This window comes from Phoenix dactylifera, chromosome 6 (genome assembly GCF_051530095.1).
Source record: "Phoenix dactylifera cultivar Ajwa chromosome 6, Ajwa_hap1_PhDact_Kaust_v1.1, whole genome shotgun sequence".
NCBI classification, from domain to species: Eukaryota; Viridiplantae; Streptophyta; class Magnoliopsida; order Arecales; family Arecaceae; genus Phoenix; species Phoenix dactylifera.
The window spans coordinates 28,221,574-28,241,053 of record NC_143195.1 but is presented as its reverse complement, the minus strand read 5'-3'; the positions used below and the strand labels follow the sequence as shown (position 1 = coordinate 28,241,053).

The window sequence follows — 19,480 nt, the reverse complement described above, 5'->3', positions numbered from 1 at the left end:
ATATCCTGGATGATCGTAATTCATCGGTTTAAGTTAAGGTAATTAATCTCGATACCCCACATCTATTATTTATGGAAATTAATTCGTTTATTGAAATCGCTTTTTATTATTCCCTGATATCCTGTGTGATCAGAAATATTGAAATCGCATATTTTTTCAAGTAGGCAAAATTTCTTCTTCTTCATTTGCGAAATCTCTTCTTTCTGATTTGGTTCTATTTCTTTATAAAATGTGAACTGAAAACAGTCCCAATTCTTAGTCTATTAATGTAAAAAAGGGTCCGTAAAGAAGAATTTTCCCTACTCTATGTCATCATTCTCTTCACAGCAAATGTTAAAATAACATTCTGCATTATCTCTTCATCACTTCCTATTTTTTCAGTTGTCATGGCTTCAAAAACACAAGCATCCTGGTTTTTATGGTTGTTTGTTCTTATGGTAGCAAAGCTCATACTATTTTCATTTTTGAAGATACAAATCTCGATTGAATATACAACAAAATAGCGGAAAGGTAGAAACATCTATCTACTACAATGGTGAAATAAAATTTTATGTTCCAAATAAGCCGAAAATGCTTGTTATGCTCATGAGCGATAAGAATGTTTAGAATATGCATCAAATATACGTCAACTTAAATACATCGGTGATCAAGATGGTTGTTAATCATTCTCCATGCTTGACTAAAGTTACTAATGTGGTAATCGCTATGCGGTAATGCACAAGATATTTGCATTTCTTTTTCTTTCGGTATTCTTAGTTTTAACTAGTATTGTATTGTATATATAACTTTTTTTCAGTATGTAAGTACAAATTACGAGCTACCTATGTGCAAATTATTTTAAGCGCAAAATTGATTGTTAATATATTAAAATTTTCTACAAAATATTGCAGGGATAGTGGCTCATCCCAGAATGTTGAGTGTAGATGCAGGTGCAAAAATAATTCAAAGAGTGGCTGCTTGTGTTTTACCTCTTTTAGCAGCTCAAGTAATTTCGGTCGAGTTGTCAAAGAAACAAAAACTGCAATTGAAGACAAACTTAGTCAAAAAGATTCTTTGGATGCTTGGAAAACCTTTGTGGAGAGTGTTGATGAAGAGTTCAAAGATGTGGAAACTCTTTGTAACAATTTGCAACTTCTGTATCGCAAATTGCAAATATTTTTTGTTTGGGAAGAATGATCGTCAACGAGTGATCGTGGAATGTGCATATGAAGAATATGAATGGTGTATTCATGCCTCTCGACTTAGGAATCAAGAAAGATTTGCAATTAAAACAATGAACAATAAGCATATATGCAGGGAAGGTTTGCAAGTCCAGTCTCATCCTAAGGCTTTGAAATGTTGGGTTTATAACATTATTAAAGAAAAACATCAAAATATGCCGTTATATATGTCAAGTGATATGGTAAAGAATATTCGCCGAGAATATGGTGTTAAATTGTCATATCGTCAAGGTTGGTATAGGAACGAGGTGGCTATAAAGAAGCTTTATGGTCACATATCACTATCTTATGACCGGATACGCTAGTATTGCGACGCCATTCTTCATACCAACCTCGGCAGCATAACAGATTATGAAACAAGTGATTCACATGCCTATTCATTTCATTTCATGCTTCAATAACGGATTTCATAAAAAGATGTAGACCTCTGATTTTTATGGATAGAACATTTATAAAACATAAGAACGAAGGTATACTACTTGGCTTGACTGTCGAAGATACCAATGATGATAAGCTCCCCATAGCTTATGTTGTGGTTAATACAGAGACTGATGACAATTGAGAATGGTTTTGTTAGATTTTGAAAAAAGCAATTCATACTTGCAGTGACTATCATAGTCAACAGTTTATGATTACGATGAATAGGCATCAAAAAATTATTAATCTAAGATGAATGGAGCACATGCTATGTACATGAAGGGAAACACAAGGATACGCCAACACGAGAACAGGAAGCCGCATTTGGGATGGGGTATTGGGAGGTAGAAGAGGAGTTTTATACTTAAATAAAAGATGATATCCGACGTTACAACTGTGTCTCACAAAAGGCTTTTCTAGTCATCAGCAGCATTTGTATCTATCATGTACCATGCACGACTAGATCATAAATGTGGACCCTATCTACCTAGTCCGGCATGGTGTTGATCACTCTTAGTGTTGGAGTCTGGTCTTAAGATTCTCAGAGGAGCTGTATCAAATAAAATTGGAAAAATTTGTGGTGGGCATGACTGATTTAATTACTAAGAAAACTGATTTATTGAGACAAAATTCTCTAAAGTCTAATATGTGCATTTGCCATGTATGGAGCAACATGCATATTGCACTTAACACCTAACTATAAGCGAAAACTTGGTCCTGATATACATGAGGGATATTTCGTGCCATAACAATTCGATGGAGGATTAGGGTTGTATCTTCCTGCGAGAGAAGGATGAAACTTCCTTCGCGAGAATCTACCATTGGATTATCCACCGGTCGCTTTGAGAGCTGTGCAGATGGATGAATGGCATAGTTTAGAGTGCTTTGAGATCTATGCAGTAGATGATCTAAAGATTTATGCGACAGAAGGTTTCGTACGAAAGATACAACCCCAATCCTTTGAGAGAAATACCATAGTATACTTATATAAATAAAAGGAAAAAAAGCACAGCTGACAATATAACTATCAAATTGCCTATGCAAACAAATTCTGATACAAAGTGGAGCCATAGGAAAGTTAAACATTAGGCATACATCATTTTTTAAATAATTTGATTATGATGCAATAGATTGCCACACTAACTGTTAACGCTTATGATTAATAAGTAGCTTAATAATCCTAAAGTTACTAAATTATAATTCTCCTTGCTCATATGCGGCTTCTTGAGCGGCCACATAAATGCCAATGGCCTGGCAGGGAGTACATGAGAAGCACATCTACTTGCTTTTACATACAACTAATTAAAGAGACTGAAGGTGACTTCTTGATCAACTATCACATGCATTCCATGAGTTGCAGTCCATTTGTAGGCATCAACAAAGCAAAAGTTTCCCATGCTGAAATAGATATCTATTTGTCCGACGAGATTACATTGCTCATGCACCTAGATGCCTAAACTTGAATTCATGCGCAAGTGGCATGGATCCTAAATAACATGTTGTATTGTTATAACAGCCTCATTGTAATCATTATTGACCATTATAATGCTTATAATGTGGAGAAAAGAGTGGTTTAAATCATGGTATGTTGTACTGTATCGAACCGGATGGTACCGAGCATACCGTATCGTACCAGTTTAGTACCGGTACAGGTACGAATGGCGTACCAACTTTCGATATGCTAAAAAATTTTGTACCAATAATGTGACACTGATACAAAGTCCGGTACCGATATAATGAATTTTGGTTTGAATGAAGAAAACTAACAGAAGAATCCAAGGCTTTGAGGCACCTAAATTGCCAATTAGCCCAACTTAAATAATAAGTCTCCACCAAGCTCTCGACACGCCCCAACGACCATCTCTTTTCCTGGTCCTCCATCCATTGCTTCATCCGGTTCTTGGATACACTTCCTATATGCCTGATAAAGACCTCTCTCTAGAAGTGTTTTTGTAGATGAGAGAGATAGAGAGAGAGAGAGAGAGAGAGAGAGAGAGAGAGAGAGAGAGAGAGAGAGAGTAGGGGAAGGGAGAGTAAGCAGTATTCTTGAATTTTTGGGCAAGGTAGGAGCTAGGGGACTTGAGCTTGCATGGCATGAGGGAGACGGCAGAGTGGGCTTGGGATATATGAAAAGGGTTAAAACAGAGGAATGGAAGGAGGTTAGCGATGGAGTGTACAAACCTAACCTTTTTAAGCGTCCCATGATATCTTGGATTTTTAACTGATTGAACTGGTCCGCTTCTCCAATATCAGTTTTGCGCTCTTTTAAAACAATAGCTGAGATTTATTAATCACAAGAAATATTATAAGTAATGAAAGGCGCAGAAGCAAAACCCTTAAAATAATCATTGAAATAACATCTGTCATGAAGACGATAATAGAAAAATAATGGAATTATTTTTTTTCCTTTATTTTTTATTAGATAAAATAATATATCTGTTGGACTACAGTCATTTCTCTAGATAATCTTGGAAAATTTTGAAATTTGACAATATTATTTATTTAAAAAGTATAAATTAAAAAAAGGCCCTTGTAACAATCCTTTATAATAGGAAATAATGAGAAACAACAGAAAATGATGGCTACAATATTTTTTCATATTATTTATCTCATTGACATAACAAGCAGTGGCTGATATAGTTATAATGGCTGTTATAAAGATGCTGTTGCTTAAAACCATGCCTTAAACTTAAGTGTATGAGTTCTATTTTTCTTTTAAAATGCTTGCACAAGGTCCATTGTTGGGCCGCATAAATGGAAGCGCGCCTCACACCGGCCCATAACTCGGGCTTTGTAGCTAATTTCAGACAAATTTACAAACTGAACACGAGGAAAAGAAATAATAATAACTTCATCCCATCAACGATACGGGCATTTTTCTTAGCAAGAATTATTACAGTAGGATATGAGCTAAATATATATTGAACGGCATTCTCTTCGAATGAAAGTTTCTATAATCTCTATTTCCTCTAAAAAATACTCGCTCTTTGCACAACTTAAATCCTGTCCACAGTCTAGCCTTCAGCCTCTCTAGGCCCACCAAACACACCCATTGTGTGAAGAAGAACCAGCCACGGGGCAAAGATAGATGGTGTGCAAAGGATGATCCTTCTCTAGTGACACCTTATCTCAGATTCTCAGCTGACCAAGGAGAGAAGCCGGGTAAAGATAGCAGCAGGAAAAGGACTGATACAAGAAAGTACATCTTGCGTCAGCTTCCATGCATGGTGCTCTTCTCTTCCTCTGTGGTCTCCAAATTGCTTTCCAGTTTGAACCTTTTGGCCAGAACCATGCCCACAACGTACGTGAACCTTGCCGTTGGGCGTTAACTGCTGACTCCCCAGAAGGACGGACTCAGTGGATTCAGAGTCACGCATCTCAGCACTTGCAACTTTTACAGGTCTAAGATGACATGGCCACCATTCCAAGTCTACACCCTACACTCACCTACGTGAGCAATTAGAATTCTTATGCAGGAAAAGCTTCTGTTCTCGATGCAAGGCCTTTAGTTAATTAAACAAATAATAAATGAAAAAGTGAGCATTGCGTAGCATTTCTAAGCTCCAAGAAAAGCACAAAAGCATGGAGATTTTGTCTGATTTCATAGTTCTATGAATCCATCGACCGAAAAGAAAAGGATTTCCAGCTCTGCGCCACCGGCTGACAAGGAGGGAGAGATAAACTAGCTTTAGAAAAAGTAAAAGATCAGAAGAGACGGAAAAGGGAGGTGAATGCCCCTTACATTTAATTCCTCTTCGGCGTAAGCCTACTTTCTATCGCCAAAGGATCCCTTCAGAAGTATGTTATCCAGATTTGAGGATAACTAGAGCTACACATATGCCAAAAGAAACTTAATTTTAATCGTTCTCAGGAAAGAAACTTAATTTTAAACACACGCAGCTTTCGTCCTGATGTTCCACGCGACCAAGTTAAATATAATGAACTAACAACAACTGCTATCCTTTTCTCTCTCTCTCTCTCTCTCTTTTTTCTTTGGTAGAAAAAGGCATTCATATAGCTCTTAGATGGGTACAGCCTGCCAAGTCAGAAATAATAAAATGATAAAAGAAAGAGAAAATCTCAATGGCAATAGTGCAAAGAAACTCTTCGGAGTGCCGAACAACATAAAAGGTAATCCAGTCTGCAACTCTATTTACCTCTCGATATACGTGTACTGTCAGTAAGAAGGCCAACCTCCCAATTAGTCTGCGAGTCTCACGAATCAATGGATGACCATCCCCATATTGATCGCCTCCCTGTATCTAATCGATCACCGTGGAGAAAAATTCCTCTCGAGATATATTATGTCTGCATCAAGTACCCTCCTCGCATAGAAAATATCCTCCCATGCTGTCCGAAACTCTGCCTCAATGATAGTCAAGCCAAGGGAGCGCCAACCTCCTGCCCCAACCGAACTGCCATATATGGTAGTCTCTTTTTTTTTTTTCGTGTCCGTGATTCAGCTACTACAATAAGCACCGTGGCTATTTGCTTATTTCTGTCTTCAGATTGGTTCAGAAATAAAATAGCTGGCATTATTAGCCATATAAAACAACAAACAACAGATGAAACTAATGTCACTACACGCCATGAAAATGGCTGTTGTTCCTGTTATATAACCATTGCAAATTTATTCAAGAGCTTGTTATGCATATAAAATAACACAATGAAAAGCCTCCAAAGTTATTATAGATAATGTTATTCTTACATTGTGTTGGAAAATGTTGGACATGTAAATTGTAATGTATTTCTGATCTATGAAGGCACAGGACCTGAGCACTAAAGTAACCAAATTAGTCCAACTTTCACACTCGCAATGGTCAGAAATTACGAGAACACCTTGCAGGATTTGAGCCTATAACCTCCAAAAAGGAGAGGAAGGCCTTCTCCGTGGGTGAATCCATGATGGTTCGTCCATGTTTACCTGACAAATGAGCAAAGCTTTCTGTACTCATTTAGACAGGAGAAATGATATAGAAATGTAAAGAGTCTGATACAAACATATTACTGAACTAATTTACAGCCCTTCTACTGAGAGGATACTTTGCTTCTAAAAATTTATGTCTATACTCTATACAGCCAATAATATTTTGATTACCAACACCTTTTCCCCTTATCTGTTTCTTTTTCTCTATAATTTGGTAGAAAGTCCTGTCAACCGGGTTACAGTTGGACAGGGGTTGTACCTTAGCACAAAAGAAGGATTCAACTTCCTTCGTGCCAATCCACCATTGAATCATGCTCCAGCCGCTTTGAGATATTTGCAGGTGACAGTTTGGAGTGCTTTTAGGTCTATGTGGTGAATAGCATGGTAAATTCGTGCAAAGGATGGTAAATTTTTCTTTTGTGCGAAAGATACAGCCCCTTTTTGAGTATCAATGGGCCAGGACTATGACACAGTTATCCAATCTCGTTATCTCCTGCACTGTTCTTGCTCACACTTTGATTATTTGCCCGTTCATTGTGCTGACTTGCATGGATAGGGGTTTCAGATAACCCAAAATGTGACTCAAATATTTAGCTCTTGACGAGGACAAGAGGATGGCAGTTGTTTGAAACCAAAACTCAATAATGCCGGTGTATGTGTCGTTGTCTAAGACTTTAGAGTCATAAACTGTTTTCAGAATATTTGTAAGTGTAACAACGTAGAACCTCATTCAAAAAAATTAGTCGGAAGTTGTTATTTAGATTTTTTGGTTCTTGTATAAACATCCAAAATTTATCTAGTATATAGCCGATGTGAGACTAAATATATGCCCACACGGATCCTCACACTGAGATGACATTAGTGCTCACTAATCACCATTTATAGCAGAAACATCAAATTTGAGAGTCAGAAGACAGTGGAATTGCACGATCCTCCGACTTGGATGATATAATCAGAAGTTCAAGCCCTCTTGTTCGATGAAAATGGGATGGTCCTCCCGATGGAAGGCATATAGCACGCAGCTGCAATCTATCAGTCATACCAAATTTCTAGCAGAGAGGACCATTTGCAAGCACACGCAGCCAGAACCATTCTTGAGTTTAAACAAGGATGCATCATCACCAAAATCTGGTTTCGAAGATGATCCATTCTGCTATTTTTGCTCTCATCTAACTGTTTCTCGGGACATCTTAAAATTTATATAAACAAAATGATCTTGATCACATAGTGCATAATAAAACAGAGGTCAACTCCAAGTTTAAGGCTAGATAAACAGTCATTTCATCGTCAAGACTCTTATTTGTGGGTCTGCTCAAAATCTTCAACTCATGTCTCATAATGCACCATTGAGAGAAGGTGCATGTTAGCTACGTTAGCCACATTGCTGACTAGCTTGTGGAAGGAACTTGTTACTGCATTATCATACTATCTTATACTGCAACATCCATTCTGATAGCAGATAAAGAATAGATTTTTTTTTTTTTTTTTTGTTTTAAGAAACAGAATAGGTATCGTTAATGACATTTATCTCGACTGAAAATTTTGAAAAGATAAGAGATGAAAAGTGATCAATTAGAGGGAGAACTGGGGGAAAATGCCAATATGCCATGCCGTCCAGCAACTTGCTTTCCCACCCTTTTCCGTTCTTTTAATATATTTTTGCCCTTTTAACCGCATATTTCCCTCTTATCTTAAAATAGCCCCATTGTTTCATGTAGCAAGCAAGGAATGGGAGGAGAGGGAGGAGAAGGAGGCGATTCTCCTCTGTCTCTCTCTGAGTTTCTTTGCATCTCCTTTCCTACTGTTCGTAGTCTTTATCTCCATCCCCATCAGCAATTAAAAATTAGAAATAAACCCCTAACATCACTGTTAACTAATTATTTTGAATTCGTTCTCCCTAATTATTATAAATAACTCCACCCCGCTTTCCCCCAAAATCACTCTTCCCTCCTTATCCAACCACCTCCACGGCCCACCCCGCCACCAACACCGCCAAAATGATCCACCAGTACCACCTCCTCCTCGCTTCCTGCATTCTCCTCCTCTCTCTCCCATTCCCCCTGTCTCCGCCTCCCTTCCTCGCCGCCGGCGCCGGCGCCGGCGCGTTCCTCCACCCCAACTCCACACACCATCCCTACGCCCACCCCGACCCCGAATCCGTCGTCCGCGAAGTCCAAAGGTAATCCCCCTCTCGAAACCAGCTCTAATCTCTCATTCTCCTCACAATGCGGCTCTCCTGTTCTCCATTTAAGGCAAGTGGAGACCTCTCGGCGGCGAGCTTTGCTCGAGGCCAAGAACAAGGACCTGGCGTCGGGCTCGTGCCTGACCGGCAACCCGATCGACGACTGCTGGCGGTGCTTCGGCGACTGGCAGTCGGACCGGCAGCGGCTGGCGGACTGCGGCCTGGGCTTCGGCCGCGGCACCCTGGGCGGCAAGGGCGGCCCTATCTACGTGGTCACCGACCCCTCGGACAACGACCCGGTGAACCCGGCCCCGGGCACCCTCCGCTACGGCGCCATCCAGGAGGGCCCCCTCTGGATCGTCTTCACCGCCGACATGACCATCCACCTCAAGGAAGAGCTCCTCGTCAACAGCTTCAAGACCATCGACGGCCGCGGCTTCAACGTCCAGATCGCCGACGGCGCCTGCATCACCCTCCAGTACGTCTCCGACGTCATTCTCCACAACCTCCACATCCACCACTGCGTCCCCACCGGCGAGGCCAACGTCCGCTCCTCCCCGACCCACTACGGCTGGCGCGGCCGATCCGACGGCGACGGCGTCTCCATCTACAGCGCGCGCAACATCTGGGTAGACCACTGCTCCCTGTCCTACTGCGCCGACGGCCTGATCGACGCCATCATGGGCTCCACGGCCATCACCATCTCCAACAACTACTTCTCTCACCACAACGAGGTGATGCTCCTCGGCCATAGAGACGACTACTTGCCGGATTCCGGGATGCAGGTGACCATCGCCTTCAACCACTTCGGTGAGGCGCTGGTGCAGCGAATGCCCCGCTGCCGCCTCGGGCACTTCCACGTCGTCAACAACGACTTCTCCCAGTGGGAGATGTACGCCATCGGTGGCAGCGCCAACCCCACCATTAACAGCCAGGGCAATCGCTACACCGCCCCTTCCGACCCCAACGCCAAGGAGGTCGTACGTGGTGACCCGACTCGATGCTCCTGGGGTAAACATAACGTGTGCCTGCGGATTAATCCACTAACCTAACATATTATTATTATTTATTATTAATACAGGTGACCAAGAGGGTGGACACGGACGAGAAGGACTGGGCCGGGTGGAACTGGAGGACGGAGGGAGACATCATGGTGAACGGAGCCTTCTTCGTGCCCTCCGGGGAGGGGCTCGAGGTCACCTACGCCAAGGCCGAGAGCCTCGACCCCAAGCCGGCCGCCCTCATCGACCAACTCACCATGAACGCGGGCGTCCTCGGCGGCCCCAGGTATCCCTATCTATCCATTTATCCGTCCCGTATCCATGGCTTTCGTATATGGGTTTCAGTCCTTCCGGGTCACGGGGAATATCGTGTTTTATCTCACCGGCTTCCGTTACCGAGGAATACGGGGCGGACAGCGTGGGAGGAGACGCAAAGCTTAATATGGGTCCCGTTTTGGGTTTCTTTTCTCCGGTTTTCATACGTGAATATATACTTCTCTCCCGACTGGAGTGCAAACAGCGTCAACGTAGGTACTGTTTTACTACTGTAGGCAAGGAATCCAAGCGGTTGAGTGGTGGATCGGCAGTCGAGACTGTAGCAGCAGGCAGCCTTTTCTACGAGTTAATGGTACACGCGTGCTCGTGGTGTCGCGGAGGAGGCTGTCTGCTGTTTTCGATGTTGTCTGAGCTTGGGGATTCATGGAGTGCACGGAGGGCATTTTCGATTGGAGAAGGTGATGGGGACTAAAAAGTAACTTGTCCTGTGCTTTTTTCAGCCTTTCTTGGATTCCCGTCCCCTTAAAATATTCCTGAGCTCGTTTGATTAGATTCACTCCTGCTTCACTTGTTGGTCCACCCCCTCCTCGGTTTCACCCTGCAGGCTGCAATTGATGAGGTCCGAGGCCCAGACCATCCTAGTCGTCCAGTAATTTGATGCATTAAAATCTCGGTTTCGGACGGTCAGATGCAGAGATACCTCCGTTCTTTGTTTAAGCTCCATGTTACGCTTTATCCAAATTCCTTTCCCGGTCTCTGTCTTAGCGTGTACTGGTTTCTACCACCTTTCTAATTTAAAATCTTAGTTCTTGCTCGCAAACAGACTTTCTGGAAATACGGAGTTCAAATTGCCAAATGCTAGAGGCGGTGGCAAAAGGATGCAGAGATGAGTGTATAGTGAAAAGTTGGACATAAGAAGAGAATAAGAAGAGAATCAGATCCCAAAAAATATATATATGTATGTAAGTTGGAAATATGGAGGGAGATGAGATCGAAAATAAGCAGAGAATCAGTTCTTGCAGGATTTGAGGCTAGTGGAAATGATTCTTGTATTCCCTCACAAGAAAAAAGTAACTGCTGCTTATTTGTTATGCAAGTGCTGTTAGCCTACGCCATTACATGTGCAGAATACAAGAAATTAAGATCTGAATAGAACAATTTTTAAAAATTCCACAGAGCCTTTATTGTAATTTACTACTTATTAATGAAATAAGAACATAAAATAGAAAATATGATTTATAGGAAAATATAGAAAATTAAATATGGTCCTACTCTCTTTAGTTTTAAGGATCGTTTAGTTCGCAAGAAGAGGAAAGATAAAAATGTGGTGAACGAGAAAATGAAAAAGTACTTTATGTTTGGTTAAAGTTTAGTATTTTTATAAAAACAAGATTTTTATGTTTCATAAAAAAATCATATAAAATATAAAAAGTTTAATTCTCTTTTATTAAAAATTAGAATATTTGTTTAAAAAAATATTTTTAAGCTTTATTTAAAATATAACAGATATTTTATATTTTTTTTAAAAAATAGATGTTTAATTAAATATAAGTTATTCTTGAATGTATCAATTCTTTGTGGTCAACCAAACTTAAAAAACAATTCGACATCACCGAGGTAGCGCACCAATGCATGCGAGCAGGGCCTCTTCGAGCGAGAATTTCGGGGCCCCCTGATTGCACCTTTATCGCAGACCCGACAAAGGGACCAAGAAGCCCGTGTCTCGGGTCTCGGGCCCTGCTTTGCACGACCTGTGGGGTCCGTGGTGGGGTCCGGGGAATGCATTTTACCGTGGTGGGGATGCAGCCATGGCATTTATAAGATCAAAGGATATAGCATCGAATTTTCTATGCCGGCTTTGAAAGCTCAGTAGTTGGCCTTCTGATAACAGAGACTGATCCAATAGAGCACTAAAAAGAGCTGGGTGGTATCATAAGCTCATAGTTCTTAAATTCAGCATTACAGTATTTTGCTATGATTTGGCTTGTATAGGATTCATTGTCGCTTTAAATGGGATGGGAATTTTAGCTTTATTTTTTGCAGACCTATCAAAATTTGCCGTACAACTTCTATTGTAGAAGATTCATCTCCAAAGAATAATGTGGAAAACATGTATGCTTTATTCTAGCAGTCTCAAAATATCAAGGGAAATGCTTCATGGTTCATGCATGGTTTTTATAAACTTTTCCTTCTATCCTAACGTGGCAGATTGTGTTTGGAACTAAATAATTTTGAATCTTGAGAACACTTTCAGTGGTGAGGAAGGTGAGCCTAAAAGCTGTAAGTATTGGATACTCGAATAAAAATTATTAAAGCTAGGTTCTTATCGCATGATACTGCAGTGTACTCTCTTGTATCATTTGCATGTATCATGCTATAGGCTAAATTTTCTGTGATCTTTCGTTTCTTCTGGATCTCCACATGTATTACCAAACAAATCTTTATATATGGCTCCCACAATCGTCATCATCTCTTCTTCTTTTTTTTTGGGGTGATTGGAAGTTGTAATGCCCCTTTAGAATATGCCATCACCTCTAAGTACAGCACAAAAGATACTCTACTGGAATAAATTCTATTTCTCCTGCATGCAAAGAGGATAGGTATTACGGGATTTCAGGTGCTGATGTTGGCGTCTCTGTGCTATGACAGGGATAACGAGGTGGGGACGGGCTATTCTGGGGTCAACAATGGAGGCTTGACGGCAGACGGCGGAGGTGGTGGGGCCGGTGGTGGGGCCGGTGGTGGAGCAGGATATGGATACCTTGGGATGGTGTTTGGCAGCGGCGCACCATCATCTCCTTCACACTGCCACTCCATTTTACTTTTGTCTTCCTCTTTAATTGTTGCTCTCTTCTCTATACTGTGCTTGCATCCTTCATAGTTGTAGACCTCGAAAGATAAATTATTTATGAAAGAAGTTTAGATGAAGAAATATAGATCATCTTACAAGTTCATGATATTGAAATTTATTTACTGTCATTTAATAGGAACTCTAGGAGAGCTCGCTTGTGTATACTAATTACTATTATGATCATACTAGAGAATATAGAGTTGAGGCTTGTGGAGCTAAATTAAGTTAGACCAAGTTCTCTGACACTATGTAAAGCCCTGTATTTAGGCTTAGTCTAAGCTATCTAATTTAACCCTAAGGTTTGCATAATAATCAAGGCTGATGCCTGTTAGATTCCTTAATCCCTACTTATCCCTAGTTACCTTGGAACTCACGTGATTGTTGGACCCAAGCACAATAAGAAGCTACATAAGTTTGTGTTGTCTTAATGATCATGAGTTCATATTATTTAATTGCAGGCAGATGCTACTTGCATTAAAGAAAGATGCTAATCTTCATTTTACAACGTTGGAACATCAAAGTAATATTGAATCCCTTTCAAATTTCAAATCATACACACTAATATCCAAGGAATCTAGGTTTTTATAATATTTATCAAGAATATTTGGATAATAATGAGGCATGCCTATGGCCTATATATATATGCGCTCTCTTTTGTGCTCATCTCTCATTAGAATCATTTGTTAGTATAAGGATGTGCTTCTCAGTTCTTTTATTTCACATCAGGGGGCCACCAACCAATTGGCCGGGAGAGCAGTGATGTAAAGATGTGCCGGGAGCTTTACCTATAGATCTATTTGTTTCAGTAGCTGGAGAGTTAAATTAGGCGGAGGAGAGCTCAACTAGACATTATCCCATAGATTATTTACAAAATCTAATCTATGTTTACTGCGAGCAGGGCTCAGGGACCAATGGTATTCCAGCAACCATCCTCATCATACTGACTTTTGACTAAGTGGAATTAAAGTGAACTTTCAAAAAAGTAGCCAAAGGGACAAATCTAGGCTCCACTCATATCTTGCCGGAGCTTAAATTCGAGCTGAGTGGGATTTAACAACCCCACCAAAGCACCAAACTGAAGATTAAGCTGACTAGATCCAATCTTACTTTACCGGGACAGCTCAGCTACGGTTCGGTTGTATGTTTCGCTCGAAAGAATGGTGAATCTTCTTTCACGGCATCGAACATTGGATTATACTCCATACAGATCTCAAAGCATTTTGAACTCCATTCATCCACCTGCACAGATCTGAAAGTGGCATTTGCATGATCCAATGGTAGATTCGTGTGAAGAAAGATAAATTTTTCTTTCACATATAAGGTACGACCCCTATCCCTTAGGTACATAGTCTTTGTGATGTTAGGGTTGCATCTTTCGTGCGAAAGAATGGTTGAACTTTTTTTATGACATTGACAATTAGATAGTCTTCTACATAGATTTTAAAGCGCTACAAACTTCTTCATTCATCCATCTGTATAAATCTCAAAGTGACCATTGCACGATATAATGGTGCATTGATGAATCATTCTTTTGCATGAAAAAATACAACCCCTATCCGTCTTTGGGAGCCCATATGTCAGACAAATTGTTATAGTCTTATACGTTTAGTTCATGCGCATACTAGACCGCCAATCGATTTGAGTATGAATCTAATACAAACTGTTGACCTAATCAAGCCCAATTAAACACCTCAAAAATAAGTTGAAGATTCGCCCGCTCTAACATCCTTTGCTTACACATACTTAGTTGATAGAATCTATATATAGAGCAAATGAAGTACTCGGACTGTCTGAGATTTTTACTTACAAATCCAAAATTTTTACACGGGGAGTTTCTAGTAAGATTCAAAATCATGAAGGATAACACCACTTAGGACTCAAGCACCTCAATCCTTCCTTGCAAGCGAGTTGATGCAACCACTGAGGTAATGCTCATGTCACAAGATCACAAAATTTAAGTTTGCAAAAATCTTTCAATTCTGTATTTAGAATGAATTTCATATTTAGATGATCGCAATAATTTTTTTTTGGCATGAAAAGGAACAACTTATTATGATTTAACATTTAGTTTTAACAATAATAGAAACGTTTCCAAGATAATCATATAATCTACTTGAACTCTTCAATTTTGATACACAAAAACCTTGACTAAAAGTTTTTCTGAATTCACATTTTATCATAAATTCTATGTTTATTTTTTCTTGAATTAATAATATTTACATTTGCTTCACAAAATTTGAGTTGCATCTCCACCTACCTTTCTACACATGCATTGCACACAAACTCTCGAACTCCTTTGCATGGAAATCTTAAAATAGGTAACAGAATCTTAAAAAGATTGCAGTCGAACATTTCAAAGTTTTGGTCTCTTTATTCGTGCCGTTCCGCATGCAATAATCCTTAGTTTTTGCCCCCAAATAACACATAACAATATCTACAGCAGATGCCCATGGGGATTATATATCCAGTGAAGATCAATGAACAACAAGGAGCTTTGAGAGATGCGACATTTTTAAAGCAATGGATTGAAAACTGCACGTAATAATACCCTCTATGAAACCAAAACCATCTCCATCTTGAAAATGACGGACGAGCAATCCTTTCTCTCGAATAATTGCACCAGTGTTCGGGTATTATATAGCAAATACACAAGGTTCCGGGTACTGCGTCTCTTTCTATCACGAAGCCCTTTATTCCTTTCCACATGCACTATAGTCATGAGAAAGAGACATAATTAGATAGCTATAGAGGATGAAAGAAGGGCAAGAGAAAGAAGGTGATGGGAGCTAGGGACTGGAGTTGGCTACATAAGGAGACGAGAAACATGCAATGTGCTTCAACCACCGAGGGCACGACCGGTTGCGACTGCTCATGTAAAGGGATCATTCACCCACCGAGGGCCCTTATATTAAAAATTAGGATAATTTTTTGATAAAATAATGCTAGAATAGAATATTTTTTTATTAAAAATATAATAAATATTTTATACATTTTTTCAAAATATAAATATAAATTATTTTTAAATATATTATTTTTTATCAACTAAATATAAAAAAACAATACGACATCAACGAGGTAGCCCACCGGTCATGCATGTGAGTAGGGCCTCATCGAGCGAAAATTTCGGGGGGTCCTGATTCCATCCACATTCCATATATCTTTAGACACAGATGCTTGATTAATTGGACATGTTGCATTATACGTAGAGTTGTTCATGAGCTGAGTCTCGAGTCTACTCAATTTATTTTTAATCGAATTTCAGGCTGGATCTATTTTAAAATGTAATTTTTTCTATGTCCATGCGTGAAGTCCAACCCATAATCAGTCGTGCGTGGGCTCTGAACTTGTTTCCTTTTGAAGTCCAAGATCCACTTGATGAAACGGAAAATGATTACATGACACCACATATGGCTGTTTTTTTTTTTTTTTTTTTTTTTGGGTACAAGTGGCCAACTACGAAATTAGAAGTTACAAAGCAGTAACATGAGCTATATGCCACTCAGCTACAACAACACTTAATAGATACAGCACAGAACAGAGAACCAGTACTATAGGTATAAGGGTGCTTCAATTTAGACCCAGTAGCAGGTAGAATTCGGAACCTGGCAACAGCACTGCACCCGTTTTGAAAGAAATTCCAGGAAGAGCGCTGCAGTAGTTTGAAGAAACTGGGAGCTGAAACACATCATAACCTTCTACCATATTGCTGCGATCCCCAGCTGTGATGAGGATGGAAGAGCCCATCAGCTTGTCATGCCCTGTAGGAGTAGATAAACAGCAACAACATGATCTATAGATGTCAAGAAGACAAAACCCCAGCCTATCTATGGTGTCCTCGTCAGACAAAGAGTTCAGTTTCATTTAAATCTAATCACAAGCCCCACGATTGGCTTGTGGTCAGTCTCAATAGATCCGTGCTGCAGTGTTCCTATTCGATATAGATTATGAACCGAATTTGCTCTGCTACTATTTATCATAATCTAGGATCTTACCCCAAATGGCTAGCTGGAAGGTATTATGTGGGTTTCTTGATTCTATATAAATATCCAAAATCTGCTCAGTGAATAATCGATGTAGGATTAAACACATGTCCGCATGGGTCCTCACAAAGAGTGCTTGAAAAATGCTAGAAGTACCCCAGCTCTTCGACTAAGCAACCAAGGTTGACGGGTGATACATATTATCAGCAAAATAGGACATAGCTTGCCTCACCATCTGAGTGGGATTAGACACAACTTACTGAAAGACTCGCTGGTATCGACCCTACCAGATTAATGAAGCCATCATCCTCCTCTCTACCCGAGCATCAGCTAAAAATTCTGCTAGCGCCAGCAAAGAGGAAGGAACAAAATGAAGTTTGTGAGCCGTTAATGTCCAACATTGCCTAGCAAAGTTGCAAGAAACTATAACATGGTCGCAAGCAATGGCATCAGCCTGTAAAATACCTCATCAGTGCAAGACAAGGTTACAGGGAATCTTCTTCCATTGAAGCTTCCACCAAAAATATTTAACCCTCATGGGGACCTCCAGCTTCCATATCTATTGAAAGCTAATTTGCATGACCTACAGAATTAGGCTTATCTTTCGCAGCTGTTGTTTAATTGCTCCCATCCATATAAACATGATTTTTAGTGAGAGTCATGCTTCTCTAATCAATCTACTTGGATGATGATTTATTAAAGAATAACAAGCTAGTTATCAGTAATATGACCACCTCTTGTAAATTTTCCTAAAGAAAGATTTTTCTTTTTCCTATCCCACCGTCGCCCCGCAATAGAGGTGTAAATGGAGCAACATCTGTCTAATATTAATTTGTTATGCAATGGGAGGACATCGAAATGCTAAATTGTAACCCTACCTAATCTATTAAAATGTGGGCATGGTTAAGTCGCATCTAGTTTGGGTAAGAACCGCTGCACTTTATTGATTGAAAAGTATATGAGGTGTGCCATTGTTACAACATATTACCACCACTGTTAAACCAACATGAAAGTAGAACAGCCGTATAATATAAGGAAAGTTTCCAAAGATTGGGTTTGTATCTTTAGTGCGAAAGAAGGATCCACCTTCCTTCATACGAATCCACCATTCGTTTACCCACTGCACCCATCTAAAAGCGCTTCGAACTCGATCATTCATCCATTTGTAGCTTTCAAAGTGACCGGTGGGCGATCCAATGATGGACCGCACAAAGTTAAATGACTCCTTTAATGTGAAAGATACAACCCCGGATGATGATCATTTTTTAACCATTATCCCTGTCATGCAATAACATAGGGCTTGTCATATAAAAATAATATTAATTTAAACTCAGATCTCTATACTAGTTCAAAATATTTTTTAAATTCTGCGAGTAATGGCTCTATATATAGTGCATTACATCTTATTAGTGCCTAAGAGTGGCATCACGACGACTACTATTTTATTTTAACCTGATCCAATTAATGACTGAACTAAGCAACATCTGAGATTATTAGAAGCATAACAGAATATAATGATTTTCTGTGGAGCAAAGTTCCAATCCAAGGGGCTATCTGCATTATTGAAATCATGATAATGATACAACAATCAAAACATAACTAAAAGGAATTGTTATGATCTAGAAGTGAGATGACCCAAACAATTGACTTCAGGGATGAACGATCATTTGTATTATTGTGTACCTAGGTTAATTTCATGCCAAGCCCCACCTTACTCTGAACAATCGTTTGGAGTTCTGGTGGCTATAACAACGAAGACGTTTCTTCTATTTCTTTTCTTTTTTGCATTTCATTGCGTTATTGGTTGGTTAAAATAGCTTATACATTAATCAGATGGACTAGATCAACATAAATGAAGCTTTTGTGAAGATTATGAGGGACAATGATGGAAGAGCAAACTAAGAGGTAATCTCTCACTATTGGTTCGCTACAGGAAGAGCACACTTGATGTAAAATCAAAACACAAGCAACCCCGCAACCGCTTTGTGAATATTCTAAAACCTAATTGCACATCTCACGCCAGAGCATCCACCGCTGAACACAAATACCGTCCAAAGCTTGTAGTCTAATTGACATGCTCTTATAAATGCATCTGCTTCCCAAGAGTGTTAGGCTAAGTCAGGTTAGATGATTCTGACCTTCTTTGGCAATTTGCTATGCAAGCTTAAAACATGAAAAAAGCTAAACAATCCAAAGCAACCTTACTTGTAGGAAAAATGTGAGAACATGGGATGGATGGTTATACATATATATAGCATGGGTATCCCACCATCATCATCCTACCAACTTGATTCAAACCTAACCAATCCTAGTGGAATTTCTACTATACCTATGAAGGGATCTAAACCAAAATGAATCCAACAGCAAGAGGAAGGAACACACAAAAAATTCTGAAAAACAAAACGGCTTGAGGAGAGTGATTCAATAACTTCTCATCCTTGAAAACTTACAACACAAATATATGACGGCTCATTCACACAGTTTAAAAAAAAAAAACCTTACTGATAAGAAAGAAACTGAACCAAAAACATAAACTGATTCCTAACCGCTATAACCCATTGCACGAAACCAACTTCGATTTTCTCTTTGACACGATTTAAACATCCGAAAAATCTAGAACACCTGA

The 19,480-nt window shown here is 39.7% G+C and overlaps 1 protein-coding gene across 3 annotated transcripts; it reads left to right on the top strand.

Moving 5' to 3' along the window:
• The first annotated feature begins 8,258 nt into the window (after window positions 1-8,258).
• Window positions 8,259-12,975, top strand: LOC120105711 (putative pectate lyase 5). Of its 3 annotated transcripts, XM_039118421.3 has the most exons (4): window positions 8,259-8,743; window positions 8,817-9,723; window positions 9,828-10,033; window positions 12,673-12,975. In XM_039118421.3, exons 1-4 carry the CDS (start codon window positions 8,562-8,564, stop codon window positions 12,902-12,904), a joined length of 1,527 nt encoding a protein of 508 aa, XP_038974349.2. In that variant the 5' UTR covers window positions 8,259-8,561; the 3' UTR covers window positions 12,905-12,975. The 3 variants fall into 3 exon arrangements, with proteins under 3 accessions (XP_038974349.2, XP_089780094.1, XP_088579702.1); XM_089923968.1 differs by lacking the exon at window positions 12,673-12,975 and having other exon boundaries at window positions 8,485-8,743; window positions 8,817-9,531; window positions 9,828-10,834; XM_088723576.2 differs by lacking the exon at window positions 12,673-12,975 and having other exon boundaries at window positions 8,485-8,743; window positions 9,828-10,834.
• The last annotated feature ends 6,505 nt before the right edge of the window (window positions 12,976-19,480 follow it).

What these genes read in the sequence shown, in the direction of transcription:
- LOC120105711 (XM_088723576.2), top strand. Translation starts at nt 8,562, where the DNA reads ATGATCCACCAGTACCACCTCCTCCTCGCTTCCTGCATTCTCCTCCTC. An exon ending in GTCGTCCGCGAAGTCCAAAG is followed by an intron (nt 8,744 to 8,816) that starts GTAATCCCCCTC and finishes TCTCCATTTAAG; the next exon opens with GCAAGTGGAGACCTCTCGGC. An exon ending in CCGACCCCAACGCCAAGGAG is followed by an intron (nt 9,724 to 9,827) that starts GTCGTACGTGGT and finishes TTATTAATACAG; the next exon opens with GTGACCAAGAGGGTGGACAC.